This window comes from Scardinius erythrophthalmus (assembly GCF_964197995.2).
Source record: "Scardinius erythrophthalmus genome assembly, chromosome: 16".
In the NCBI taxonomy this organism is placed as follows: Eukaryota; Metazoa; Chordata; class Actinopteri; order Cypriniformes; family Leuciscidae; genus Scardinius; species Scardinius erythrophthalmus.
The window spans coordinates 16,065,178-16,092,889 of NC_138236.1; the positions used below are offsets into that span (position 1 = coordinate 16,065,178).

At 38.4% G+C, this 27,712-nt stretch overlaps 1 protein-coding gene across 1 annotated transcript in view; it reads left to right on the forward strand.

Moving 5' to 3' along the window:
• Positions 1-27,245, forward strand: part of LOC308704062 (uncharacterized protein) — an 86,988-nt gene extending 59,743 nt beyond the window's left edge. Inside the window, exons 9-11 of the mRNA XM_081388136.1 lie at positions 3,635-3,688; positions 5,559-5,672; positions 26,252-27,245. Coding sequence (XP_081244262.1) covers positions 3,635-3,688; positions 5,559-5,672; positions 26,252-26,440 — 357 coding nt within the window. The 3' untranslated portion in view covers positions 26,441-27,245. The remainder of the gene's footprint in view (positions 1-3,634; positions 3,689-5,558; positions 5,673-26,251) is intronic.
• The last annotated feature ends 467 nt before the right edge of the window (positions 27,246-27,712 follow it).

A 27,712-nucleotide genomic window follows, 5' to 3' on the forward strand; every position in this document is an offset into this window, starting at 1 on the left:
GCATATAGCTAAGTGAATTGGAATCAGATCAAAATCTAATCAAGGTGTGAAATCATGAAATATGAATTGATAAACCCCCCCCCCCCAAAAAAAAAAAACTTGCCTTACAAAACTATCATATGGCTTTAGATGATTTGGAATATAGCTCAAGAGTCATATTAACCACTTTTATTTAGCTTTTTGTTACATTTGAAGCTCAACAGCACTTGGTCGCCATTCACTTTCACTGCATGCGAACAATCCTCCTTGGTTTTACAGAAGACTTAAAAACTTTCTTATTTTGAGTTCCTTTTAAAGCTTTAAACAGTATGCAGATGTAATCAAAAGGTATTATTTTTCTATTGTTGCATCAAACATTCATTTTCTTTTAAACCTCTTTTTGAGCATCTTCATCAGATAGACTGCGTTAAAGTAGACCTCCACTGGGGCTCGGGCACGTTACCAACTCCTGGTCCTCCACCTGCTATCTGCTGACGTCCGTAATCGCATATATGTATCTAAGAAACGCTCAAGCAGATTTATGCATTCAATTTGAACTTCTTAAATGGAGAATCCCACGTACCCTAGAGCAGTTTTCCTCTCGGCGGAGCATTTGACTTTATCCGTACCTTTTATCTGTTGCTGAGAACTCCGAATCGGCATTGGGGAGTGATATGCGGCTAAGGAGAGATAGAGAATGCGAGCATCAATCCCTAAAGTAATTATCTCAGCTCCTCCTCATTCCAAGAGGCTAAATATAAGTGAAGTTTTTAGCTCCCAGTGGCAGCCATGTTGCCTTTGATAAACGGTGCGACTATAAAATGTGGGTGCGAAAGCCAGTATGTGTGTTTTAGTGTATTCTGCGTTCACACAGCCTGGCTTGGAGTATAAATTCTCCTGCGCCGATCCGTCTTTCTGCCATGAACAGTCGCTCGCACGCACACACAAAAGCAGATACAGATAGGTGGGCGAGTGTGGTTGTGCTAGATTGGAATTGTCAGAGGTGTCACATTAAATGTGCTATTATTAAGTCCAGGCTGAATTTTATGGCCTTGCAGGATCGTAAATTGGTTGGTCAGTCCTTTAAATTACGTATCCATCGAACGATGTGCTCTATCTGTCCTCACTTTTCTCCTGCTTTACTTTCTCTTCCTCGCTCTCTCTCTTTCTCCCCCTCCCTTTTACCACGTACAAATACAAGAGCTTGATCTTGACTATTTGGCCCCGGTTGAAATGGATGGCGTGAGTGTGACGGGATGAGAAGAGTGCGGGATGCTGAGAGTAGCTGACATCCGAGTTCACAGAGGCTTTAGAGGTCACAATGGCCCCTGGCCAAAGCCATGACCCTCCTAAGGGAATAACAAGAGAGCCTGTCTCAGTATATCGATCAGGGGAAACTTACAAGGAGCTCTAGTACCATTTAAAAGTTGAGAAGTCTAAAAATCTGGACATTTCTCAATTGCCTTTGAATGTTTTAGTTGAGGAAAAATCTACACTTGCAGTTGTGTATCAGAAAATCAATGTACAATACAGAATTAAGTGATAGCATGGGTAATGCTTTACACCTTTTTTGAACATTACCTTTCACGTAGTGTGTAATATAGCTGTTTGAAACACTGCAGACCTTTTACATACACAAAGATCAAAGTGCACGACAAATGGAGTTATTCTCTCCTAAAAGTTAGAACTCATTCTGAACTGCCTTAAATGAGTCATCGGTAATTCCAGTCTTACTTCCTGGATGAACGTACAAATTGTAACAAATTTGCATAATGCCAGCCTATGGTCTTCATTAGCTTCCCACGAACAATGTCTACTTTGACGCTCCCTCAAACACTGTAGTTGTAGCTGAGGCCTTAAAGGCACACTATGCAAGATTTGTATCTTAATATAACGGCTTTGAAATCATTTAGATGGGAAACGAACTCGTAGTAGGACGAATCATCCCGATAAAAAAGCAGGGGGGGATGCCGCTAGCAAAACCAGCAATGCAGGTTTGAGAGGTGGTGCCCCGCCAAATCTCGCGAGAATCACGACTTGCTTAACGGCACGATGTCACATATATCAACAACATATGAAGCAGCCTCTATGGGAGACACTTGCACGCATTTCAGATGTGAATCATGGCAGAGTTGACGAAGAAAGCGCGGTCGGAAGAGTCAAGGAAAAGAAAATGACGGCTCTGCGTTGAGTGGTATTTACGACAGTAACATTAAATACAAGAACTCCACAGGGGACTCTAGGTCGCGGTTTGAGAAAAACGGAAACTGCATAGTGTGCCTTTAAAAGAGTATGCGTTGTTGAAATGTCGAGAAGATGCTGTTTTCTGCACTACGAAAAAAATTCCACTTGATTCCATTTGATATGGTAAAACTGGCACCATCGGACTGTTCATATCAGTGCTGAAGTAGCCTCCGGAGCTGAAATTTAGATATGGTAATGGAAATTTTGTTTTCCACATGCGTTGTAAGTGTTAGACCAGTCACAACAGACTGGGCCATCTGACCAATCAGAGCAGAGTAGCCTCTCAGAAAGGAGGGGTTTGATCGAACGGTTTCAGACACTGTGAGAACAGACGTGATGCTGCGATGTATATAATAAGAAAATGTACCTGCATTTTGAGCTTGGATGCATGTAAACCTATTGTAGGACACCTTCAAAGCATAATTAGGAACCTTTAAAATAGCATTATATGGCACTTTAAGCGCTGTGCATTTGATTACAGCTCTCATCTGTATTTGATTCTTTGAAGCTCAAGGACTTTGAGATGAAGTGCCTTTATTGCCCAATATTTGACTTAAACTGACCTTGTCCCTCATCTCTTGATCAGATGTATTGATGACACTTAATTAAAACACACTCTGGGTGAATGGGTTAAGCTGATAGGCAGAGGCTGACAAGGGATGGATCAATAACACCGATCAGAGAAATTAAGATCTCAGGCTCTCAAAGGAGAGATAAAGACTGTGTTTAACAAATTAACATAAGAACTGAGGTGATAAAGCAGTAAAAAATCATTAAATTATAAGCACTTTTCTCTCCTTTGAGAACTGGCTAGCAGAACGCAGTCAACACTCAAAGTTCAGCAAAAAGAGGGCTACTCACCATAAGACAAACATAAACAGACTTTCCTGATCCAGTTACGGCACTTGATTATTGCGCTTGACTAATAAACATTTTTTTTGTATAGCACTTTTCATACATGTAATGCAACTCAAAGTGCTTCATAAGCAAATAATACAATTTCACACAATGTCAATAATAATTTGTTTAATAAAAGGTTCACAATGTAAAATATCAATCTAAAATTATATAAAATAAAAACAAAAAAAACAAAAAACAAGTATAAGAGAATCATGATATTTATGGGTAAATCCAAAAAAAACTTCTGCCCTTTCGCTTTTTAATAATTGGAAATTGTAGATGCATGAAGGGAATAAAAAAGGGTATGTTTTATGTATCTTATGCGATTTCTTTTTATACAAAATATTTTTATATAACTTATCGTCTATTTTTTTTCTCCCCTTAAACTAATTTATTCTTTAGTCTTTAGACTCTTAAGCAGTTGTGGAATTATTTGGAATTAAAAATCTGTTTACTTTTTAGAAGTTACATGTCATATTTTAGTAAATGAAGGGCTGCTTTCTTTTTCCAGATGGCCACAGAGGTGTTGGAGGATCTTCTAGAGGAGGATGACGAGGTTGTGGAGGTTTGTGTTATTATTATTTTTTAATATTTTTAAAATGGTATTAGTGTTCATTTCACAAGTTAACCAATTATGAAGGGTTTGATTAATCTAATTAAAACAAGTCAAACTGAAATGATGAAATGTTAAATAAATGACTTATAAGATGTTTATTTCCAGTTGTTGTGGTGTGGTTGTGTATTATCAGGCCCATCCTACAGGCTCCACCTGGTCGGATATTTGACACCAGCATTTGATGCATTGCTCACTGTCTCAGACAGCTGGATTCATAATTTATGGCATTATATCCTGCTGAAATAGTAGTTTGTTTGTGTGAAAGTGCTTTGGTCTTCACTTTACTTTATTAGCTAGAGAAATTACCAACACAATGCTAGGGTGGCTAAAACTGAGATACTTATACATTGCTATTTGATAGACCAGCACATAGACGCGCACATAGCACATTTTTCTATCTCAACCCAATGCCACATAAATTATGGTGATACCATACAATACATTAAAAAGCATTATTAAACTCGAAGACATTCAGATCTTTTCTTCAGACTTGATTAAAAATAGCTTATATAGTACAAACATCCTGATGTTGATGCATAATTAATGAGCCAAACTGAAGTCAATAATAAATTATTAAACAAATGAATATGAAACTTACTGTAGTGTGACTTTCAGAGATTTGATTTATTTGATTTTTAATATTTTTTTATCACCTAGTCCTACTGGCTATATAAAAAAGGATAAGTCCTTTGATATGTCAGAATCAGAACTGGACCGTTAAATTCCTTTGATTGCCATCCCTATAGTCTACTCTCTGAAGAGTTGCGACTGAGGTTTACCGGTCCACTCCCACACACAAACACACACACGTATACACACACACACCCACACACTCTTTCTCTCTAATAGATATCTGGCAGATTGAGAGCGCTTACAGAGTGTTCTGAACATTCAGCTCAGGAGAGTCATAGAGTGTGAAAGAGGAGGAGACAGAGAGAGTGGGAGTGAGAGATGTTTGAACTCTCTGTGGTGTGTTATTGAGACATCAGAGAGGGGTATAGAGTGTAACAGTAGGTGATAAAGTGAAGAGCACTTGAACACAGCACAACAAAAACATGCACACACACTCTTCCCTACAGCCCATTTGTGTCTGACTTCCCTTTGTTCAATGTTCTCATTTTTCAGGATACAAACAAAGCTGCCCGATTGTTTGTCTCTCCCTCTCTGTTTACCGCAAAATAAGGTTATTTTAATCCTGCCTGAAATCAAATATTTATAGCACTGACAGAGTGCACAGGAAGTGCTTTAGGTTTGTTTTGTTAATTACAAGTGGCTGACTGACTGTCTCATGTTTTTGCAGCCTACTTTTAGATGTATTTACTGTAGGCAAGAGTGGGGTAATTTGTGCCAGATTTTACACAATTAATGCAATAGGCCAGTACTTCCAAACCCTGATCCTGGAGTGACTCCAACACTGCTCATTTGGAATCATTGGGGAATATAGGAATTATTTACATTTCAAATAAAAATATGAATACAAATGAGAAAGAAAAACGACATACTAATGTGTAATCCCATTCTATTTAGAATCCATGTGTAACACTTTTAAAGAATCCCAATCCCAGTTTGCTGCACATTATTCCCATGTTTTAAACCAGCCAGAAAAAAGGTTTTAAAAATCAGAATATTTTTATGTAGTGCAAAAATAGACAGGCAAAAATTGAAGGCAAAGCTTATACTATTATTTGAACCACAAGCACAGTTTACCCCAAAACATCTGACTTGCTGCAAACTTTACAAATTTGGGGAAAATAAAATTGGGAAAACTGTCAATAATTATTTGCAATTTATATATATGTATCTTTTATTCCTGTCTCAGGTGTGGTATTTGTTGGGATGGCTGTTTTATTTGCAACTGGATAAACAAGACCTGACAAACAACAGTGTGAACTTCAGAAAATCAGCCTGGACGTACCTAAGCAAGGCCAAAAAGGTAGAGCTCGCACATATACACCATTGCTCTTTTGGAAATGATGAGGCCATCTGATTTTATCATAGCATAGTTTTCATTCTCCCCCACATACAGTACACACACACTCACACACACACACATTTTCTACCTGGCTGACTCCTCCACTCCTCCTTCGGCCCCTTCTCATTTTTTCCATCTGTCATGGCTCTCTCAGCATGCCGTCAGCTCTTTTTCTACTGTGAAATTTCTCGAACTCTGCTGGTGTCCGAGCGCAATAGAAATGGAAAATGAAAGCCAGAGTTTGAAATAAAGTAAGAGAGGGAATAGCTTGCAGGGTGAAGTATAACAATATGTATAGCTCATTTTTGTCTTTTCTTCTTTTTCTTCCTCCTCCCCATTTCCATCTCCTCCTCAGGCTTTTCACTGTTGCTTGACTTTGGTTTTCTTTGAGGAAACCTTTGGTCACTGCATGTAGTCTCTTTCCTCTTCCATTGTTTTTCTGTCTCTGCATCTCTCGTTTCGAATAGATTCGTCATCATCTGTCCTTCATTCCCTCTGCTTCACCTTGTTGCCTCTCATTTTCTTCTGGAGAGGAATAAACATACCTTACCTACGTCCTTGATGATCTAGTGAGACGAATTGGGAAGGCCAGGCACACACCTGCTGTCTCGCATATAGCTGTAGATCCATATGTCTCTCCTTGAGTCTCTGAAGTACAGACTTTCATTACTTAGTTATTGCAGAATTCACTATTGATGGGTAGTTATGGCTAGCCAATAGGAAAGCAGGAGAAATGTATTTCAGTACTCTTATCGATCCAAATGGCTTTTCAAAGTCTCAGACATGTAATTTTTCAAATTAAAACAGCCATGTGTATGTTTCATTTGTAGATACTGTGGGTTTGTTTGTTTTTTAAATAAAATGTAGGTTATATTTTATATCAACATTTGAAAGTAAAAATATAATAATCCAATTAATAATGAACCCATGCTATTTTATTTCAGAGTTGTTTAATGGTTTATCTCTCCGACCACTTAATCCTGAATGACTTTATAAGGTCTTTGGAGTTTGTCTACTGTTTAAATCTATGAAGAAAAATCTCTGTTTGTGCTGCTCTATACATTTTTTAAAAGAAAATTTGAGAGCAAAAATTGGCTCATGAGCACAAAATATGTAAATAAGACCTGAAAGTCACACTCTTGGCTTTGGTTCAGACTTGTGAATATTTAATTACATTCGCTAACGTCTCAATTATTCATCTGCTCTTTAATCAGTGCCCCATATCGCCAAGCTTTTGTTAGCTGTGTCATTAATATGGCCGTAATAAAGCAAACAGTAATTATTTATTAATTAGCCTTTTAGAAGGTCATCTCTCTGCGCTATGAAATATACTGCCAGTTATGACTGAGCTAGACTAATGTTGCTAGTATAATGCTAAGTATTGACAGCAATAACCTTTCAACTTTTTAGTAATAGAATTGCCTGAACTGTTGATTAAATCTGGTAATCATATACATTTTCCATCCTTTGGGAACAAAATATTCCAGTAGCATCATAAGAGAGTCTTATTTTGTGCACCATTGCTTTGCTAAACCTATAAAAACAGTTCCATCTTCGGTAGAACACAAAAGAAGATATTTTGAAAAAAAAAAAATGATCTGGGTATTTGGTCCATGCAGTGGGTGTTGGGGGGGGGGGGGGGGGTCCAATGTTAGTTTGAACATTAACTTTTATTGAAAGGACAAAAGTAGTTGAAACATCTTAAAAATATATTTAAGGAATGTCAAGAAAACAGGTTTACAGTTTATAGAAGTGGCTGTTTGTAATAAACCGACATAAGTGAGCATAGACATCTAGACAAGTATTACCTCCGTGACACTAATATTAAAATCTTTAAATATTAAATATATAAAAAAATCTTTTTGGCTCTATTTATTAATTTTGTACATGTACAGTATTTTTTCGTCGGATACCATCCATGTTGAAATGAATGCATTTGGAAGATTGGTGCGTAAACTGTAGCTCAGGTAGATCAAGAAACACGAGGAGAAGCTGCAGGATAATATAACATCAGCAATCACAGACATTCACATTTGTATGGGATTAGAATTCTCAGAGGACTGTTGAGTTTTGTAGGAAAACAGTAGGTAATTTGCTCTGTAATTTTTACTGAGGTAGTGTGGGAAAAACACAGACATGGCAGATTCTGACGGGATTAGAATCGCAAAGTACACCTGTGAGAAACTAGTCCCCATGGAAAACTAGTCCCATCCAATTAGGGCTTTATTCTGAAAGATATATTTAAGTTGTTAGCTGTTGCCCAAGTGCTGTGGATTTCAACTCTATAATAAGTATTTCCATATATTTTTAAATCTTCAGTTTTATGCTTCTGCTTTAGTGATCATTAGCCAGTTGTGAAATAGATGGCTCTTGAGCTTATCTTTTCATTACAGTCTCGATTTTTCTCGTGAATCGATTGATTTCCCCTGCTCCTCTGATTTTAATTAGCTTGTGGCTACTCTGCCTGTAGCGGATTTGTTTTCTGTGTATGCACTCATATTGCTGTTTTCTACCTTCACTCCACCCTTCCTTGCTTCCACTATGAGCTCGTTCTTCTGTCACACTCTATGACTTCAGGCAGGGTTCAGATTCCACTTTAGCCGCTATTCACCATTGATTTTCTGCCTTCTGCTCAATGTCCAGCTCTTTACACATCCATCCCTTAGCACCCACCCCCCCTCCCCATCCATACCTCACTGCCTCTCTTTTCTCTCTCTTTCTCTTGTGCCATTCCTCACTACCTTTCTTTAATCCCTCTATTCCTTGCTCACTCTCTTTTCTTTCTCTATTTCTTTCTATTTTCTGTCTCTATGTAGGCTACTATACCTGCAATTAACATCTGCCTCGCTGATTCAATCGCAAGTTGTCAGCCGAGATCTATTGCTGCTTATTCCTGGTGTTAAAGGATTAGCTCACCCAAAATTGAATATTCTGTCTCCCTCATGTTGTTCTCATATTCCAGACCTTTTTTTATTTTGTATTCTGAGAGAATTGTATGTTACCAATTAATATTTATGCAATGATATGAATAGTACTATTTTATTTTTCAATTAAATCTGTATTTCATGTTAAAATGGAGACAAGGCCTTTAAAATCCAACTTTTGAATGCAGATTAGTGTCATCTGGTGGGAGTAAAAAAAAGAAAGAAAATAGTTTAATGCCATAGTGTAACCACTAGATTACTATATACAGTAGCTCTATATAAAGAGGCTTGTACATAAAAAGTTTTATAAAAAAAAAAAAGTTTTTACTTTTATTGAGACATTCTCAAAACTACTTTTTGTCAAGATTTAGATTTGTTTGAAATGTTGAATGTCAGTTTTTCCAATAATTTTACTACAGTCAAACCTGAACACAGAGAGATATTTTGTTACATGTAACATCAAAATGCATTTCTGATTACCTCCAAATGTAATTTAGTCAAATCATGTTTTTATTCTTCAGTATTTTTCTCCCTCTTTCCATATGTCAGTACTTCTTATCTCTCTCCATCAGCTCTTTCTTCCTCTCTTCATCCCTCAGTACATCTCTTTTTATTCTTCATTACCTCCACCCCTTGTCCTGTATTGATCTGGGCGGTATTGACTTGAGCTTTGAGTGCATGACCACATTTTCAGCCATTAATAATCTTGCATATAATGATTTATCATTCTTACTGTATGCTATGATGCATAAATGGTCCAGCCTCTTGCTTTGTGAATAGACAGTCACACTTTATCGATCCTCGAGGGGAAATTAAAGAAAGAAAAATTCGGAAGGTATTTCATCAGCTTTTGTTCTGTGTGGAAGTAATAGATCTCGTGTGTCACAATGTTACTTCAGCGTTAGTAAAGCATCTCGTTCAGCCATGGGTGCAAAATGACCTGTTTTTTTAGCATCTCATTGCCCTGTCTGTAACTACCATTGCAGCTCTTGAAATCGCCTCTAGCAAGACCCATGAAAAACACATTCACACAGTGACACCTTTTATTGGCCTTGATAAACTAATATACACAGCTGAAATATGTTTGTGTTAATGTGCATAAGAGCGAGTATTCAAGTGTTTTTCACATTCCAATCAAACAAATCATGTATCAGGTCTGCAATTTTCTTCCAGTAAATCTGAATGAATATAACATTCATGGAAGAGACACAAGTGTGTTTTTAGACAGGAATGAGCCTTGTCCAGTGTCTTTATGCAGATTTTGTATGTTTTCCACACATGTATTTTTCTCAGCTCTGTTTATATGTGCAGCAGCTGTGTTGATAATGCTTTGTCATTTCATTGAGTGCAGTAGAGATGAAGACATCTGATCCCACAGCTGTCTTTCACATACACCAGAGTGTTTGAGAGCAGGCGATGTGAATCGTGTATTTGATTGCATGTTTTAGATCAAAGCCAGCTATTAGGTGCTCTCACATTGTTTACAGGTTTTATAATGCAGGGGTCAAATTCCAGTATAAAAATATTCTAGTAAGTGCCACATAATTTTTCATTATGCAACACAGCACATATAAAACAAACGTTTCGGCCATATGTATATCTAAAATAACTTTGACAACCAGCTGCAAATCACTGTTAGTGTGAATATAGCTTAAACACAGTAAGTGTAGTGCATTAGTGTGTCAATTTATCTTCCTCCACTAGGTTCAAGATCATTTTCAAGAACTCTCCAATCCAATTTGGTCATGTCAATTATCTTTTATAATTCCAAAGCAGGTGAAATTGTAAACCACCAGCAAGCAAATGTGATTAACTGAAGTGTCAGCAAACAACAACTAAGGAAAGGTCCGCTAATCTTACATATTTGTATCCTGTATTGATTGCTCTGTTTGTAGCATTGCCTTGTAGGTGTTTGTTCTTTTCTTTTCATTTGGTCTAAACTTTGCCCATGTGTTTTGACACTACCTGATCCCATCTCTCTCTCTCTCTCTCTCTCTCTCTCTCTCTCTCTCTCTCTCTCTCTCTCTCTCTCTCTCTCTCTCTCTCTCTCTCTCTCTCTCTCTCTTTCTCTCTCTCTTTCTCTCTCTCTCTCTCTCTCTCTCTCTCTCTCTCTCTCTCTCTCTCTCTCTCTCTCTCTCTCTCTCTCTCTCTTTCAAGTGTAGCTATAAAGAAAACATACCCAGAAAAATATTTTATAGTATGTGAAATCATCATAAAATGCTCTGTAGGATTTTTGTGCTGCGTTATTGTGTAGACGTATATGAAAGTTTTGATAAAAAAATATTATAGGCCTACACTTTTCTTATAGGTTGTGCAATATTTTATTCTCAGTTACTTTTATAGTAGATTGATGCTTTATACATGTACTCTAGAAAACCCTTCCGGTCTGTTTGCTTGTATTTTTGTACTCCCAGTCGAGTGAGAGCCGCAGAACATCTTTTGTTCAGTGCCTATGTGTGATTGTTCCTTTGGCTCGGGTCTGTAGTTTGATGTATTAAGAGCCGTTCTCATCTCTTGAGACTTGAAATCTTTTATTGTGGACTCGAGCACACACAGGATTGGAGGCACTTATTTATCGATAGATTCAAACTGAAAACGCTATCCTGCCTTTTATTATGATTCTTTTCATTTTGATGCACAGAAGTGTTTGAAAGTTGACATTTCTTTGATGTTAGGTGTGGGTGTGTGATTAAGAAAGTGAAGAACCAGGGCAGTGGGAGTTATGGTAATGCGAGTTGTATATTAAATACTGAAATCTGTTTTTCCTCCCCTGTTCAATGTAAATACATTGAAAATGAAATAATATTGTTTATGTAATATGCTTAACTTGCTTTAAGTAACATTTGTTACAACAAAACTCCTTCGTAAATGTGTCTTTGTTGGGTCTTTAACTACATGTTGTCATTTGAGCACCACTCAGTATGATTTGGATTTCAGTGCAGGATACTTTTGCTACACCAGAAGGTGTCTTTTTATGTTTTATGAATGAATCATTTACTAATGACTCAGTTTATTCGGTTTGTTCACCAACATTGTCACGTTAGAATCAAGAAATGAAATGGTCCTTTGAGGCCAAACTCGAATGCTTTTTGAAATGTCTGATTCGTTCTAGTGAATTGGATTTTTTCAGAAACATTAAAAATTCAAGTCCCTGCGCAGAAGTACTACATTTTAGGTCTTATATTCTTAAATTCAGACTGCGAAATCACAACTCGTCTAAATTTTATTTTGCCATAGGTTAGTGTCTCAGGAAACACTGATGTATGCCTCAGAGGTAAGAAAAGAAAGTGTAGGTGCGTGTGTGTGTGTGTCTGTGTCTGTGTGAACTGTGCAGATATAAATGACTATCTTTCAGCTGGACGGTAAGGTCAGTTGTGGATCAGGAGTCAGTTCAGCCCAGCAGTTCATCAGAGGAGAGAGGCACAGAACGAGAGGGAGAGATACGGCCTGAGGAAAGTGATTTAGGCACAGTGGGAGGAGTCCTTGATGGCAATCTGAATGATGAAAGAAGGCAGAGAAATAGGGAAGGACAGATACAAACACAATCACATTCATTACTTTCAACTCACAAATGCACACTACACCGGACACGCACACAATGTATATGTGTCAGGTTTTGTCAGAATTCTGAGGACCAGCCATGGCTAATATAAATGTATGTATATCTGAATTTATTTATTTAAATGAAGAATTATAGATCTAAATAAAACAACATAAATAGTTGTATTGATAATAAAATAATTATCGAACTTTAGAATTAGGGGCTAGAAAAAAATCATTAGCTCAGTTTAATATCCCTGCCATGACAGAAACGTGTGTGTGTGTGTGTGTGTGTGTGTGTGTGTGTGTGTGTGTGTGTGTGTGTGTGTGTGTGTGTGTGTGTGTGTGTGTGTGTGTGTGTGTGTGTGTGTGTGTGTGTGTGTGTGTGTGTGTACACATGTTTTTCTATCCTGGTGGGGACTTCAACCTGAATGCATACAGACTTATGGGGACTCGCCGTGATGATACCATGGGAAACTAAATTGAAGTCCCCATGAGGAAACAAGCTTATAAATCATACAGAATGTTTTTTTTTTTTTTTTTTGAAAATGTAAAAATGCATAAACTTTTGTGTGATTGGTAGGTTTAGTGGTAAGGTTAGTGTAAGGGGATAGAATATATACGTTTGTACAGTATAAAAATCATTACGTCTCTGGAGAGTCCCCCACAAAGATAGCTTGGCTTGGTTTGGCATCAATAATTTTTTTGTGCTGGTTCCCAGTTGAGTATAGCAGGAGATGGCAGACTCACTTATACACACACACACACACACACACACACACACACACACACACACACACACACACAGACACACCATCAACACCTCCAGACAATTTTCTTCAGCAAAGAACCCACCCAAACAGAGCTCCTCTGCAAAGCTGCCAGTTCAAAAAATAGAAATACAGCAGTGGAGTATTGAGTATGTGGAGTACACATAGAAGTCTTGGATTAAGTGGAAGATACACTTTTCAGCAGGAGCTATCTCTAGGAGGAACATTTCTGCTGTGTACACTTTTGAGAGCTTATTAAAGGATGTAAAGATGAGGAGATTTGTTGAAGGTGTTTTTGACACTGTGTGTGTGTGTGTGTGTGTGTGTGTGTGTGTGTGTGTGTGTGTGTGTGTGTGTGTGTGTGTGTGTGTGTGTGTGTGTGTGTGTGTGTGTGTGTGTGTGTGTGTGTGTGTGTGTGTGTGTGTGTGTGTGTGTGTGTGTGTGTGTGTGTGTGTGTGTGTGTGTGTGTGTGTGTGTGTGTGTGTCAGTGGCTGATGGAGTGTAACTCTTATCAGGACTGGAGATCAGGTCTCAGTAATTACAGGGTGGAACTCCAGATGGTGTCTGTCGCTGAGGTAACACATTTGAGGGAGCGCCGTCCTCCTCTAGATTGATTAAATAACCACCACTCAGATCTGAATCCAAAACGCTGGAGCTGTTGCACAAGTGTTTCTCAATTCATTTATTTATTCTCAGAGGGGTTGGGCGCAGTGGTACAGGGTCATTCTCTCTATGCAGTGCTTTTTTTAATCTCTGTGGAAGATCATCTCAGTGAAATTGCTCCCAGGAGGATTATGGGTTAAGTTTCGAGATATATTTACACAAAATATTGTAAAAAATGTAACACATTTTTTAAGACGATTTAATTATTTTCCTATATTTACAGATGCTGTATGTCATCGAAATTCTGTCATAAAAATAGCAAATAAAATATCTAAAAAAGATTATCTTTATTGAGGTCTGTTTATTATCTGTTTATAAATATATATATCTACCTATCTGCCCATCCGTCCGTCGCTTTACCGTATATACCCGAATATAAGACGAGGTTTTTGTCCTAAAAATTCGCTGAAAAATGGGGGGTCGTCTTATATTCGCGATATAGACAAAATCACGGGGGGAAAGGGAGAAGGAACAACTGAATAAATATGAAATAGTGACTGAAACATGACCCATTAAGACAAATGATCGCTGCTCCTCTCTGCCGCGCGAGACGCAGAGAGAGCGAGAGAGCGAGAGAGCGAGAGAGCGAGAGAGCGAGAGAGCGAGAGAGCGAGAGAGCGAGAGAGAGAGAGCGAGAGAGAGGTGCGCTAGACGCAGAGAGAGAGAGAGAGAGAGAGAGAGAGAGAGAGAGAGAGAGAGAGAGAGAGAGAGAGGCGCGCTGGAAGAGAGAGAATGAATTATCACTGCAATTTTCAAATAAAATTATTTTCTGTTGAAAACCAGATTTTTTCCACAAAAATAAGTCTGGAAAATGGGGGGGGGGTCGTCTTATATTCAGGGTCGTCTTATAGTCGGGTATATACGGTATTTGCCTTTCCGTCTGTCATTCTATTGCTCGTTTTTGTATATACAGTATACAGTACCAGTCAAAAGTCTGGAAACATTACTATTTTTAATGTTTTTGAAAGAAGTCTCTTCTGCTCACCAAGGAGAACTTTCCATAAGATCATCTCTCAATGCAAATCAAACCAGCTATTAGGCTAACTGAAATAAAACCATGCCAATCTCTTTGGGAATGCGCATGCGTCGCGTCTGAGCGCGTTGTTGTCTTTGGAGCTCCATCGATTGATTTATAATTCTTGATTTCTCTTTAAACTCACTTACAACGAACATTTTCTACTTTTCCTCACCTCATAGTTATAACGCGGATTGTTGAGCAGACGCGTCTCAAGCCTTGTGATCCAACGCTGGATACTCTTATAGGTTACGTCCGTGGATCACGGCTGAACGCGTCTTCTCCGCACTCATTTAAGTTACAAACAAACATTTTTCACCTATCGTGCGTCTACTCTACACCCGTACCACTGAAAAGACGGATTATATCCAAGACTTAAGCCATAAATTAGTATTAATATTGATAGCACCACTGGTAGCGTCGTTGCTAACTTAACTTACTGTCCATCTGTTAAAATGGCGAATATATCAAATGTAAGTAGTCTACCTTTTGGTGCAGGTGAGGACACATTTGAGCTGCACGCGGTGCAGTCTGAGCTGGAAGCTGTTGAGAAACAGATCCACGACCTTTTAGTAAGAAAAGCCGAGCTGATAGACCGGCGTTTGGCTCTCGAAACATCGCGCGCCGAGGCACACAAATCAGAGATTAATGTTACTAACCCGCTGACTCCGACCTCGTCTACTCCGTGCGTTCCTCAACATCGGTCCCGAACGTCGAGGTCGCGATCAGCCATGGTCTCGTTCACTCCGGCTCCAACATGCCATCACGAAGCCTGGATTTTTCCGCAGCGGAAGTCGCGAGTCAGGTCTAGACCAAGAAAACTCTCTCCGACCCTCCCGGTTTTCGAGATATCCACACAAAACCGCTTCTCCCCTCTTCGCGAAACAGAACGCGATGCTGTGATCATCGGCGATTCCATCGTTCGACACGTACACGTTACGTTAAATAAAAGTAAGGTGCATAGTCACTGCTTTCCTGGTGCTCGTGTTTCCGAAGTCGCTGCTCACGTTCCCGAGATTCTGAACGAGCGCGTCGGAACCGTTGTCCTGCACGCGGGAGGGGCCGACATCAGACTGCGCCAGACGGAAGTTTTGAAGAAAGACTTCAGGAATCTGATCGATACGGTACGCAGCACATCGCCTGATATAACGATTATTGTGTCAGGACCGCTTCCCACGTACCGACTAGGTCATGAAAAGTTTAGTAGATTATTTGCGCTTAATGAATGGTTAATGTCATGGTGCAATGAGCAGAAACTTCTCTTTGTAAATAATTGGAATCTGTTTTGGGAGCGTCCTAGGCTTTACCGTGCTGATGGCTTACACCCAAACAGATTCGGATCGGATCTTCTGTCAGATAACATCTCCAAAATGTTAAATACCTTTTGACTAGTAAACAAAAGTCCAAATCATAGTCTCTGCTGCACCAATTTAACTGATATAAATAGTGTAGAACATTGCATAGAAACTGTGTCTATTCCTCGTTTAGTGAGATCAAATCATAAATCTACTGCAGGATCTAGAAAAAATCTAATTGTTATTAAACCAGAAAATGTTGCTATTGGTAATCAAAAACAATTTTTAAAGCTAGGTCTTTTAAACATTAGATCACTCACACCTAAGGCAGTTATTGTAAATGAAATAGTCACAGATAATAGCTTCGATGTACTTTGCCTTACTGAAACCTGGCTTAAACCAAATGATTATTTCGGTTTAAATGAGTCTACTCCATCAGGATACTCCTATAAGCACGAGCCCCGTCTGAATGGTCGTGGCGGCGGTGTTGCAACAATCTATAGAGATTTTCTCAATGTTACTCAGAAAACGGGTTATAAGTTTATTTCATTTGAAGTACTTGTACTAAATGTTACGCTCTTAGATGATAGAAAAACATCCCTATTATCTCTAGCCTTGGCTACCGTATATAGACCGCCTGGGCCTTACGCTGATTTCCTAAAAGAGTTTGCAGATTTTCTCTCAGACCTATTAGTTAACTTCGATAAAGCATTAATTGTTGGAGACTTTAATATCCATGTAGATAATCAAAATGATGCGTTAGGGGCTGCGTTTACTGATTTATTAAACTCCTTTGGGGTCAAGCAAAACATTACCGGACCGACTCATCGATTTAATCATACACTCGATTTAATTATATCACATGGAACCGATCCAACCGATATAGATATCATTCCACAAAGTGACGATGTCACTGACCATTACATGGTAACTTGCATATTACGTACTCCTGTAATATATCATGCTGCGCCGCGTTATCGATTAGGCAGAACAATCCTTCCATCCACCATAGATAATTTTTCAAACAGCTTATCGGATCTGTCTCAGCTGCTCAGTGAACCCAAACAAACAGATGAACTTGAGGAATTAACTAGCACTATGAGCACCATTCTCTCTGGATCATTGGATATTGTTGCGCCCATTAGATTAAAAAAGGTCAGAGAGAAAAGTAAAGCACCATGGTACAACAGTACTACGCGTGTTCTAAAGAGAGAAACCCGTAATTTAGAGCGTAAATGGAAACAAACCAACTTAGAGGTCTTTAGAATCGCATGGAAAGACAGTATGTCACGTTATAAAAAGGCCCTAAAAGCGGCCAGGGCTGAGCATCTACGCAAACTAATAGAAAACAACCATAACAATCCTAAGTTCTTATTTAACACCGTGGCGAGACTAACAAATAAACAGATGTCTCCTGAACAAAGTATTCCATTACAGTTTAGTAGTAATGATTTCATGAAGTTCTTCACTGAGAAAATAGAAAACATCAGAACCACAATTGTAAACGTTCAATCCTCAATCGCGCCTTATAATTCAGCCTCAATTATCACGCCGCAAGAACAATTACAGTGCTTTTCAACTATAGAACAAAAAGAGTTAAATAAATTTATCATTTCCTCTAAAACAACAACATGTTTATTAGATCCCATACCAACTAAACTATTGAAAGAAGTGTTACCTGTAGTGGAAGAGCCTCTCCTCAATATTATTAACTCGTCTTTATCTTTAGGTCATGTTCCAAGAACATTTAAATTGGCAGTTATAAAACCTCTCATTAAGAAACCACAATTAGATCCGAATAATCTAGTAAATTATAGACCCATTTCAAATCTACCTTTTATGTCTAAAATACTAGAAAAAGTTGTGTCCGCTCAACTGGGCTCTTTCTTACAAGAAAATGACACCTATGAAAAGTTTCAGTCTGGATTCAGGCCGCATCATAGCACTGAAACTGCGCTCGTTAAAATCACAAATGATTTACTTTTAGCTTCTGACCAAGGCTGTATCTCAATATTAGTTTTACTTGATCTTAGTGCTGCGTTCGATACTATAGATCATACAATACTCTTAGATCGACTACAAAATTATACTGGTGTTCAAGGACAAGCATTAAGCTGGTTTAGATCGTATTTATCTGACCGCTACCATTTTGTTTATTTAAATGGAGAAAAATCTATCATAACTCCAGTAAACTATGGAGTGCCGCAGGGATCTGTGTTAGGCCCTCTATTATTCTCAATATATATGCTGCCACTTGGAAATATTATAAGGAAACATGGAATTAGTTTCCATTGTTATGCTGATGACACTCAAATCTATATTTCATCACGGCCAGATGAAAACGCTAAATTATCCAAATTGACAGAGTGTGTTAAAGATATAAAAGATTGGATGACGCATAATTTTCTTTTATTAAATCCAGACAAGACAGAGGTACTACTTATCGGTTCAAAAAACCACCCACAAAACCTCTCACAATACAACTTTAACATAGTAGGATGTCCTGTTACTTCATCCTCTACAGTAAAAGACCTGGGTGTTATATTAGACTGCAACCTGTCTTTTGAAAATCATATTTCATATGTTACAAGAACAGCCTTTTTCCACCTTAGAAACATTGCTAAGCTACGTAATATGCTATCAGTTTCTGACGCAGAAAAGTTAGTTCATGCATTCATGACCTCGAGACTAGATTACTGTAATGCGTTATTAGCCGGTTGTCCTGCATCCTTAATAAACAAGCTACAGTTAGTCCAAAATGCCGCCGCTAGAGTTCTAACTAGATCAAGAAAATATGATCATATAACACCGATTTTATCATCCCTACATTGGTTACCTATAAAGTCCCGTATTAATTACAAGGTATTGCTACTGACTTATAAAGCCCTAAACGGCTTAGCTCCAGTCTATTTAACCGATCTTCTATCGCCCTATAATCCATCGCGCTCTTTAAGATCACTAAATTCGAGGCTTTTGGTCATACCTAGGATATCCAGATCCACCAAAGGAGGGAGAGCATTTTCACATTTAGCACCAAAACTCTGGAATAGTCTTCCGGATACTGTTCGTTGCTCAGACTCACTCTCCCAGTTTAAAACTAGATTAAAGACGCATCTCTTCAGCCAGGCATTCATATAATACTTTTAATCCTACAGTTAAATCCGACCTCTAGTTCATAAACGCCAGAGGAGAACTGGCCCCCGACTGAGCCCGGGTTCTCCCAAGGTTTTTTTTTCTCCATTAGGTCACCTGATGGAGTTTTTCGGTTCCTTGCCACTGTTGCCTTTGGCTTGCTCAGTTGGGGATATTTGGGGATATTTAATTGAATTAATCAATCAACGATACTATTGATCAGCATTACCGAACGTAGACGTTCCACTAGAAACAAACATTGATGTATTGTTCTAATTTATTACTGTGAAGCTGCTTTGATACAACCTGTGTTGTGAAAAGCGCTATATAAATAAACTTGACTTGACTTGACTTGACTTATGATGAAGGCTATGTGATGATGTGGGTCTTTTTTAATTCCAGAGGCCAAGGGAACTTTATCAGGATGCATAGTATCCTGGATCCATGAAGTAACTGGCCTTTAAAAATAAAAATCTGCCTGCCTCTATGAGAATTTAACATAGGGGTGTCCAAACTTATGCACCCTGTATTTTAAGGAAGAACATTTATTTATTTACGATACATTATTCATTCACAAAGAAAATTGGTGTCCTTAAAGGTTGGATTTTTCCTATTTTTTTTTAATTAAGGCATTAACCCTTGTGCATTGTTAGAATTTACATCCTTTCGTTATGTTTGTGGCTGAAAACAGCCACTACTTTAAACTGCTGTAAAAATTTATCAGATAAATATTTTTTTCAAATTTTTTTGCATTAATCTATTAATCAACCTCAGTCCTGCTCAAAAATATTAAATGTTTAAAAAAAATTCAGGATTTTAACTCTTTAATTGCCAAATTCGTAAATGATGTCACTGATTTGGGGGGAAAAAAAAACACAAAATTACTCATTTTCAATATAAAATGTGATTGTGGACTGGATTTTTTTTTACCTTTTATCACAGTCTTGGACATGTCAAAGATTAGAAACAACATTGGTTTTGATGCATTGTTAGTTTTTGTGCAGCATCAGATTTTAACTTTTTCTCCCTCATTTACTGTTCGTGGCTGTTTTTGCCCCATTGACTTCCATTATAACCACATTTTTTGATTGCAAAGCCATGACACCATCTAATCATGCATTTTTGATTGTTGGTGGTTTTCCCTGTTGGGAAGAGGTAAAATTTGTAATTTTTACTGTTGATAACCGGGTGGCACCATTAACCCTTTAGATAGGCCTGTGCCAAAAAAAGCTTAGTTTCTGGCTTTTACATGGAGTTATATGGAGTATAACAGCATAATAAAGTAAGTGTGTGTGTGTGTGTGTGTGTGTGTGTGTGTGTGTGTGTGTGTGTGTGTGTGTGTGTGTGTGTGTGTGTGTGTGTGTGTGTGTGTGTGTGTGTGTGTGTGTGTGAACTCACCTTGATGCGTCTGAGAAAATCAAAATATGCACCTCAGCTCTCAGAACTGCATGGAGTAAACAAAAACATAGTAAGTGTAATTATGCACCTGCTGCCTTTTGATGGTGAGAAATGCAGACTAAACAAAAACAAAGCAAGTGGATTTAAACGCGTGCATGCAAGCCTGCTGGTCATTTGATGGTGAGAAGAGCAGCAAGCAACATGAGAAAGGGCTTGACTTGTAGTGAAGTTTTAGAGATGATTATGCAGCCTGACCCCTCCAGCGAGCTGCAGGATGTTTCGTCTTCTCCCTCTGACACCACAGACTCAGGAGAGTCAAATCCTGATTTGGATGTGGCACCCTCATCATCCACTCTAGCTTCCACTGAAGGCGAGGAGGATTCGGAGGATCCTGGATCTGGGTGGATTGGGAGAAACGGCGAAGTGTTGTTTTCCACTAACGCGGAGACAACTCTCTTTCTTCAGCCTGCCAGTGGCGTGACTCCAGGGCCGACGCGCTATGCCATCACAAGGCATAGTCATACATGTTTGTATGACTGTACAAACATGTATGTGTTGACGCAAGTCATGCTGACAATGAGGTCAATCATCTCCTCCGTAAAAAACAGATTGAACACGGAATCCATGTTCTGGACCCTTGCGAAGGCATAGCGCGTCGGCCCTGGAGTCACGCCTCTGGCAGGCTGAAGAAAGGGAGTTGTCTCCGCGCTGGTGGAAAACCACACTTCGCCGTTTCTCCCAATCCACCCAGATCCAGGATCCTCCGAATCCTCCTCGCCTTCAGTGGAAGCTAGACAGGATGATGAGGGTGCCACATCCAAATCAGGATCTGACTCTCCTGAGTCTGTGGTGTCAGAGGGAGAAGACGAAACATCCTGCAGCTCGCTGGAAGGGTCAGGCTGCATAATCATCTCTAAAACTTCACTACAAGTCAAGCCCTTTCTCATGTTGCTTGCTGCTCTTCTCACCATCAAATGACCAGCAGGCTTGCATGCACGCGTTTAAATCCACTTGCTTTGTTTTTGTTTAGTCTGCATTTCTCACCATCAAAAGGCAGCAGGTGCATAAATACACTTACTTTGTTTTTGTTTACTCCATGCAGTTCTGAGAGCTGAGGTGCATATTTTGATTTTCTCAGACGCATCAAGGTGAGTTCACACACACACACACACACACACACACACACTTTATTATGCTGTTATACTCCATATAACTCCATGTAAAAGCCAGAAACTAAGCTTTTTTTGGCACAGGCCTATCTAAAGGGTTAATGGTGCCACCCGGTTATCAACAGTAAAAATTACAAATTTTACCTCTTCCCAACAGGGAAAACCACCAACAATCAAAAATGCATGATTATATGGTGTCATGGCTTTGCAATCAAAAAATGTGGTTATAATGGAAGTCAATGGGGCAAAAACAGCCACGAACAGTAAATGAGGGAGAAAAAGTTAAAATCTGATGCTGCACAAAAACTAACAATGCATCAAAACCAATGTTGTTTCTAATCTTTGACATGTCCAAGACTGTGATAAAAGGTAAAAAAAAATCCAGTCCACAATCACATTTTATATTGAAAATGAGTCATTTTGTGTGTGTTTTTTTCCCAAATCAGTGACATCATTTACAAATTTGGCAATTAAAGAGTTAAAATCCTGAATTTTTTTTAAACATTTAGTATTTTTGAACAGGACTGAGGTTGATTAATAGATTTATGCAAAAAAATTTGAAAAAAATATTTATCTGATAAATTTTTACAGCAGTTTAAAGTAGTGGCTGTTTTCAGCCACAAACATAACGAAAGGGTAGTAAATTTGCCCACAGTGTACTGTTGAGTTTTTGAAAAATTTCAAAGCATTTTCCCAAAATATGTGTCAAAATAAGATTTGTCACCAAAAATCATTCCATTTGCTGAAACACAGAAAAAGTTATGGCCAAATTTAGACTCAAAAATACCCCATAGTGGATGAAAACATCCCCAACAGCACATAAGGGTTAAGTTCAGTTTCCAAAAGATGATTTTTTATTCCTCTTTTTAGTCAACTTTAGCATGGGTGTCCAAACTTATGCATAGCACTGTATATGTATATATATATATATATATATATATACACACAGTGGGGAGAACAGGTATTTGATACACTGCCGATTTTGCAGGTTTTCCCACTTACAAAGCATGTAGAAGTTTGTAATTTTTATCATAGGTACTCTTCAAATGTGAGTGACGAAATCTAAAACAAAAATCCAGAAAATCACATTGTATGATTTTTAAGTAATTAATTTGCATTTTATTGCATGACATAAGTATTTGATACATCAGAAAAGCAGAACTTAATATTTGGTACAGAAACCTTTGTTTGCAATTACAGAGATCATACTGTTTCCTGTAGTTCTTGACCAAGTTTGGATTTTGGCCCATTCCTCCATACAGACCTTCTCCAGATCCTTCAGGTTTCAGGGCTGTCGCTGGGCAATACGGACTTTCAGCTCCCTCCAAAGATTTTCTATTAGGTTCAGGTCTGGAGACTGGCTAGGCCACTCCAGGACCTTGAGATGCTTCTTACAGAGCCACTCCTTAGTTGCCCTGGCTGTGTGTTTCGGATCATTGTCATGCTGGAAGACCCAGCCACGACCCATCTTCAATGCTCTTACTGAGGGAAGGAGGTTGTTGGCCAAGATCTCGTGATACATGGCCCCATCCAACCTCCTGTCAATACGGTGTAGTCGTCCTGTCTCCTTTGCAGAAAAGCATCCCCAAAGAATGATGTTTCCACCTCCATGCTTCACGGTTGGGATGGTGTTCTTGGGGTTGTACTCATCCTTCTTCTTTCTCCAAACACGGCGAGTGGAGTTTAGACCAGAAAGCTCTATTTTTGTCTCATCAGACCACATGACCTTCTCCCATTCCTCCTCTGGATCATCCAGATGGTCATTGGCAAACTTCAGACAGGCCTGGACATGCGCTGGCTTGAGCAGGAGGACCTTGCGTGCGCTTTTAATCCATGACAGCGTAGTGTGTTACTAATGGTTTTCTTTGAGACTGTGGTCCAAGCTCTCTTCAGGTCATTGACCAGGTCCTGCTGTGTAGTTCTGGGCTGATCCCTCACCTTCCTCATGATCATTGATGCCCCACGAGGTGAGATCTTGCATGAATTTATTCTGATGCCTTTTTTCTTAAGCAATTTTAGCCACTTTTTAGGTGACCAATGAGAGCTAATGAATACCAAAATATAATTTTTAAATCTACTTTTAATACTTTAGATAAGAGCTTAAAAATCACCAATGTTTTTTTTTAATGATTAGTAAAGTTTTTTTTTTTTTTTATTCTCAGAATAAGGCATGGTACATTTACCTAGAAATGTTTGCCCTTGTACAAATTAGTCTAATAATCTTAGTGCTGAATCTGGAGTTTAATGTAGCAGTCGCAATGACCGTCCAAGGTAGCCATCCACTCCAGTTATGCATTAACCAGTATATAACAAATCATTCATAAGACATTTAAATGTTCCACTCCTGTGAGCCAATGTGAGTTTAATGTGTAAGTGTTGCTTTATCGTCACAATTAACCTTGATATCCGGCAGCGAAAAGGCCGGAAAGTACATGCACACACATCAACATTGTGTTAAAATCCCTCATGGGTCTAACTAAACCTGTGTGGCCAGTGGTTGTAATGTTTGTGTGTGTGAAGGTCAGATCTGTAGAGCAGGTAGGAGATTCAGACTCTCCTGAGGGCTTATGATCGGTCCGTAAATGAGATCCCACGAGGCCCAGAGAGCCCCGTCGCCACTCGCTGTTGCTTAGCGACCGTTCCCACGGCTCTGAGGGTGATATAAGGGAGCAACCGGCTGCCCACTGACAGTATGTGTGTGTGAGATGACCTGGTTAGTCTGTGAGTGTGAAGGACTCTGTGGTTTCGCTCTTGGGGGAGTTAAATAAGGTTCTATGCTGCTAAAACTCATTAAATAAAAAGAAGGAAAGAGGGGAAAGAACAGCGGAGGAAAGGTTGATAAGTTGTGGGGTCACTTTCTCCAGCCTTTTAAATGACTGCTCTTTCATGTATTAATAAGAAATGTGCTTTCTTAATTAAAGTCAGGTTGTTAGAGTTGACAGAACTTCTGCGTCTGCATGATTACAGTTCACTGAAGAGTGGTCTGTACTCCAAACGCACTGCTAATAACTCAAGGAATGACCTTTAAAAAAATAGTGTGCGTTAGTCATTCTCACGTGATGCTTTCTGAAATTTGAGGAAGTTTGTAAGCTCTCTGCATTGCTCTTTGACTGGGTGCAAGTCTGTCTGCATGGCGTCGATGCCTGTTTTAGCTTTGCCACCATTAACCACATTCATATCACATCATGACTGCTTGTTATTCAAGTGCGGTTTTACCAATCTTTAAGTACTCACTCAAATAATAATGTAGGAATTCTCATAATCTGTTCATAATTGTTTGTCATTAAAATGAATAAGTTGATGAATTGTTACTAAAACAGATGTACAGTAGATAACTTCAAATCTTTTTAAAATCCTATAATGTTTTTTGTTTTAATTTTTTATTAATATTGTATATATATATATATATATAATATATATATATATATATATATATATATATATTGTATTATTTATATCATATGCATTATTATTATAGTTATATTAAGTTATATATTATTATATATTTTTTCTAGTTTAATTTACCGGATTCTGATTGGCTGTCATTGTTTTTATTGTTCATCAGCTGAAATTTTTTCTTAAAGTGAATTCAACGATATCGTTTCTCTGTGCCAGTATTGTTATAGTTGTGGTGTGGACTATTCTTTTATATTAGAACGATTTTTAGAACTACATCTTTATTGTTATCGTTATGGTTATCGTCCTTGGTGTTAATAGGCATTTAGAGTCTTTCTGCTTTATAACATCACTTTGTGAATGGTGAAATATTTCAGGCAATTCTTTTGACTTTGAGTTGAAGTCAAACATTAACATGCCATGTGAATACATTGCATAACATTCTGCTACACTATTAATGGTGTAATTTAGATATTTCTTGGTGACGTTGTTCTTATTATCACTTAATTTGCAGTGAATGCAGTCTTTATAGAAAAAATATGCAACACATTATGTTGAACCTGCTTCCTTTTTACATTAGATTGCGGCTGAATGTGTCTGTGCCAATAATCTGCAGTTGATTAAAAGGACAATTGATTGATCATTGATTGATCATGAGAATCCCTTCCCTTGTACTCACATTTGGCAGTTGAACTGAAGCTGTAAAATGTTCTAGTATTAATTGTACTGCTTCTCCTGCAAGCTTTTTATATAAACCAAAGGGAGAAAGTGTGGAGCGATATATTGTTTAGCCGACACTTTGAGAATTTTTTTTATTTTTTTTTATCATGTTCTTTCGGGGGGATATTTTACAGTGATAAGAGTTGAGACTGGGGGGGGATTGAATTCTCTTTCTCTCCTGGCAAGCACTCAGTCTGCACACTGATGCAGAGCCTGCTTCGTTTGAGCTTGGAAAGGAGTCACTAATTTGTGGAATTTGTCAGCTGACTTCGCTGGCACTGGACCTTCTTGAAGAAAGATGGAGGGAGAAAGAGAGAGAGAGAGTCCTTGAAAGATGGAGAAAAGAGGAATATATAGGAGTGGCACAGAAGAGAGTTTTGATTTAGTTCACACTGCAAAAACATGCCAAGCCTAGAGTCGAAGCTGAGATTTCTCTTTTCTCTCTGAACAAACACTGCCACTATTCCTCTGATAATAATCATAAGATCTGTTTTTCTCTCTCTCTCTTGAATCTATAGCTCTATGTGAAGCTGCGCTGTGAGGACGCACCCATGTTTGAGCATACGGAGCAGCTGTTGGCAGAGCTGGGTGGAGGTGATTATGATGATGATGATGAAGCTGGACCTTCTTTAGAGGACATTGAGGATGATTTTATTCAAAGCAGTGATGAAGAAGATGATGATGAAGAAGATGCCATGGATCACTGACTGGGCTCTTTTCACTCTTGTTAATTCTAATTGTCTTCTATGGCCTCGTCCAGTCAGAATATTAAAACTGAAAGCAGGTGGCTGCATCTTCACACAGTCTCCTCTACCCTCTCTCTCCCTCCCAATTTCTCTCCACCTTTTCTTCCTTTCTTTTCGAGTTAGATCTGAAGTTTGTTCTGACTGAAGCGGGGTGTATATTCTGTTTGCCTTGTTTTTTTGCATGCTGAGACTGCGAACGATCAGACATCTGTCACATTGATCTGGACATTGATCAAGTTGGTGTTTCATAGTTCAGTTATTTCTACTGTTTTAGATGACTTACAAAATGTTAAAAAATATCAGAATAGAATCAAAGGCATTTCTAATTCCATACAACATTTATTTCATTTTATTTTATCTTGTTTTGTTTTGTAGTTATATGGAATGAGAAATGTCTTAAGGGACTGAAGTATTTTAAAAACAAACAGCTAAATGCCCATATACATGCTTACGTTTCATTGAAATGATGATGATGATGATGATGATGATGATAGTATGAAATCGTTGTTGTCTCATTCTGATTTCATTATTTTTTGAAGTATTGTGAGAATGTAATCAGCCAGTCCAGAATCTGCACAATGAACCCTCTAGCTACAAGACATTTCATCTCTCAACATACTTGAGTGTTTGTTAATGTCTTTCACCTAATGATAAACCTAAGGATCATTCCGGTAATGGATGTGGGAAAATAGTTTTTGTTTATCTTGATGCAGACCCCAGAAATGTGGTGTAATAATGGCACAATAACAATACATTATTATAATGAGCCTTGATGTTTGTTTATTTTTGTCTTTTCCGATGCTCTCTGTCTGTCGTCCAGCCTGTACGGAGAACCGTTCTTATGAACTACCGCACTTTTTCCACATCAAATAGTTTAGATGCTACAACAAGCCTCCTGAGTTCAAACGAGACATCTGGTTTCATGTTGTGATTTCTAAGCAAATCTCATAATCCGATCACATGAGGCCTGCCAGTTCATAGCCTTAATGGAAATTCTCAAGTTTTAATGAAGCTTGTAGACTTTTAGCTTCTCAAAGATGGCAAGCTTGGATGAAATAGTTATATTTTGACAATTTTTTTTTCTTTTTGAAAAAGGTTTCATGTAACTGACATATGCCCATAAAAATGAGTATAATCCCTCTTATACATACAGCACCTTTCAAAACTTTTGGGTCGTTATGATTTTGCGTGCGTGCGTTTGTTAATAAAAGAGTGTCTCATTTGTCTATCAAG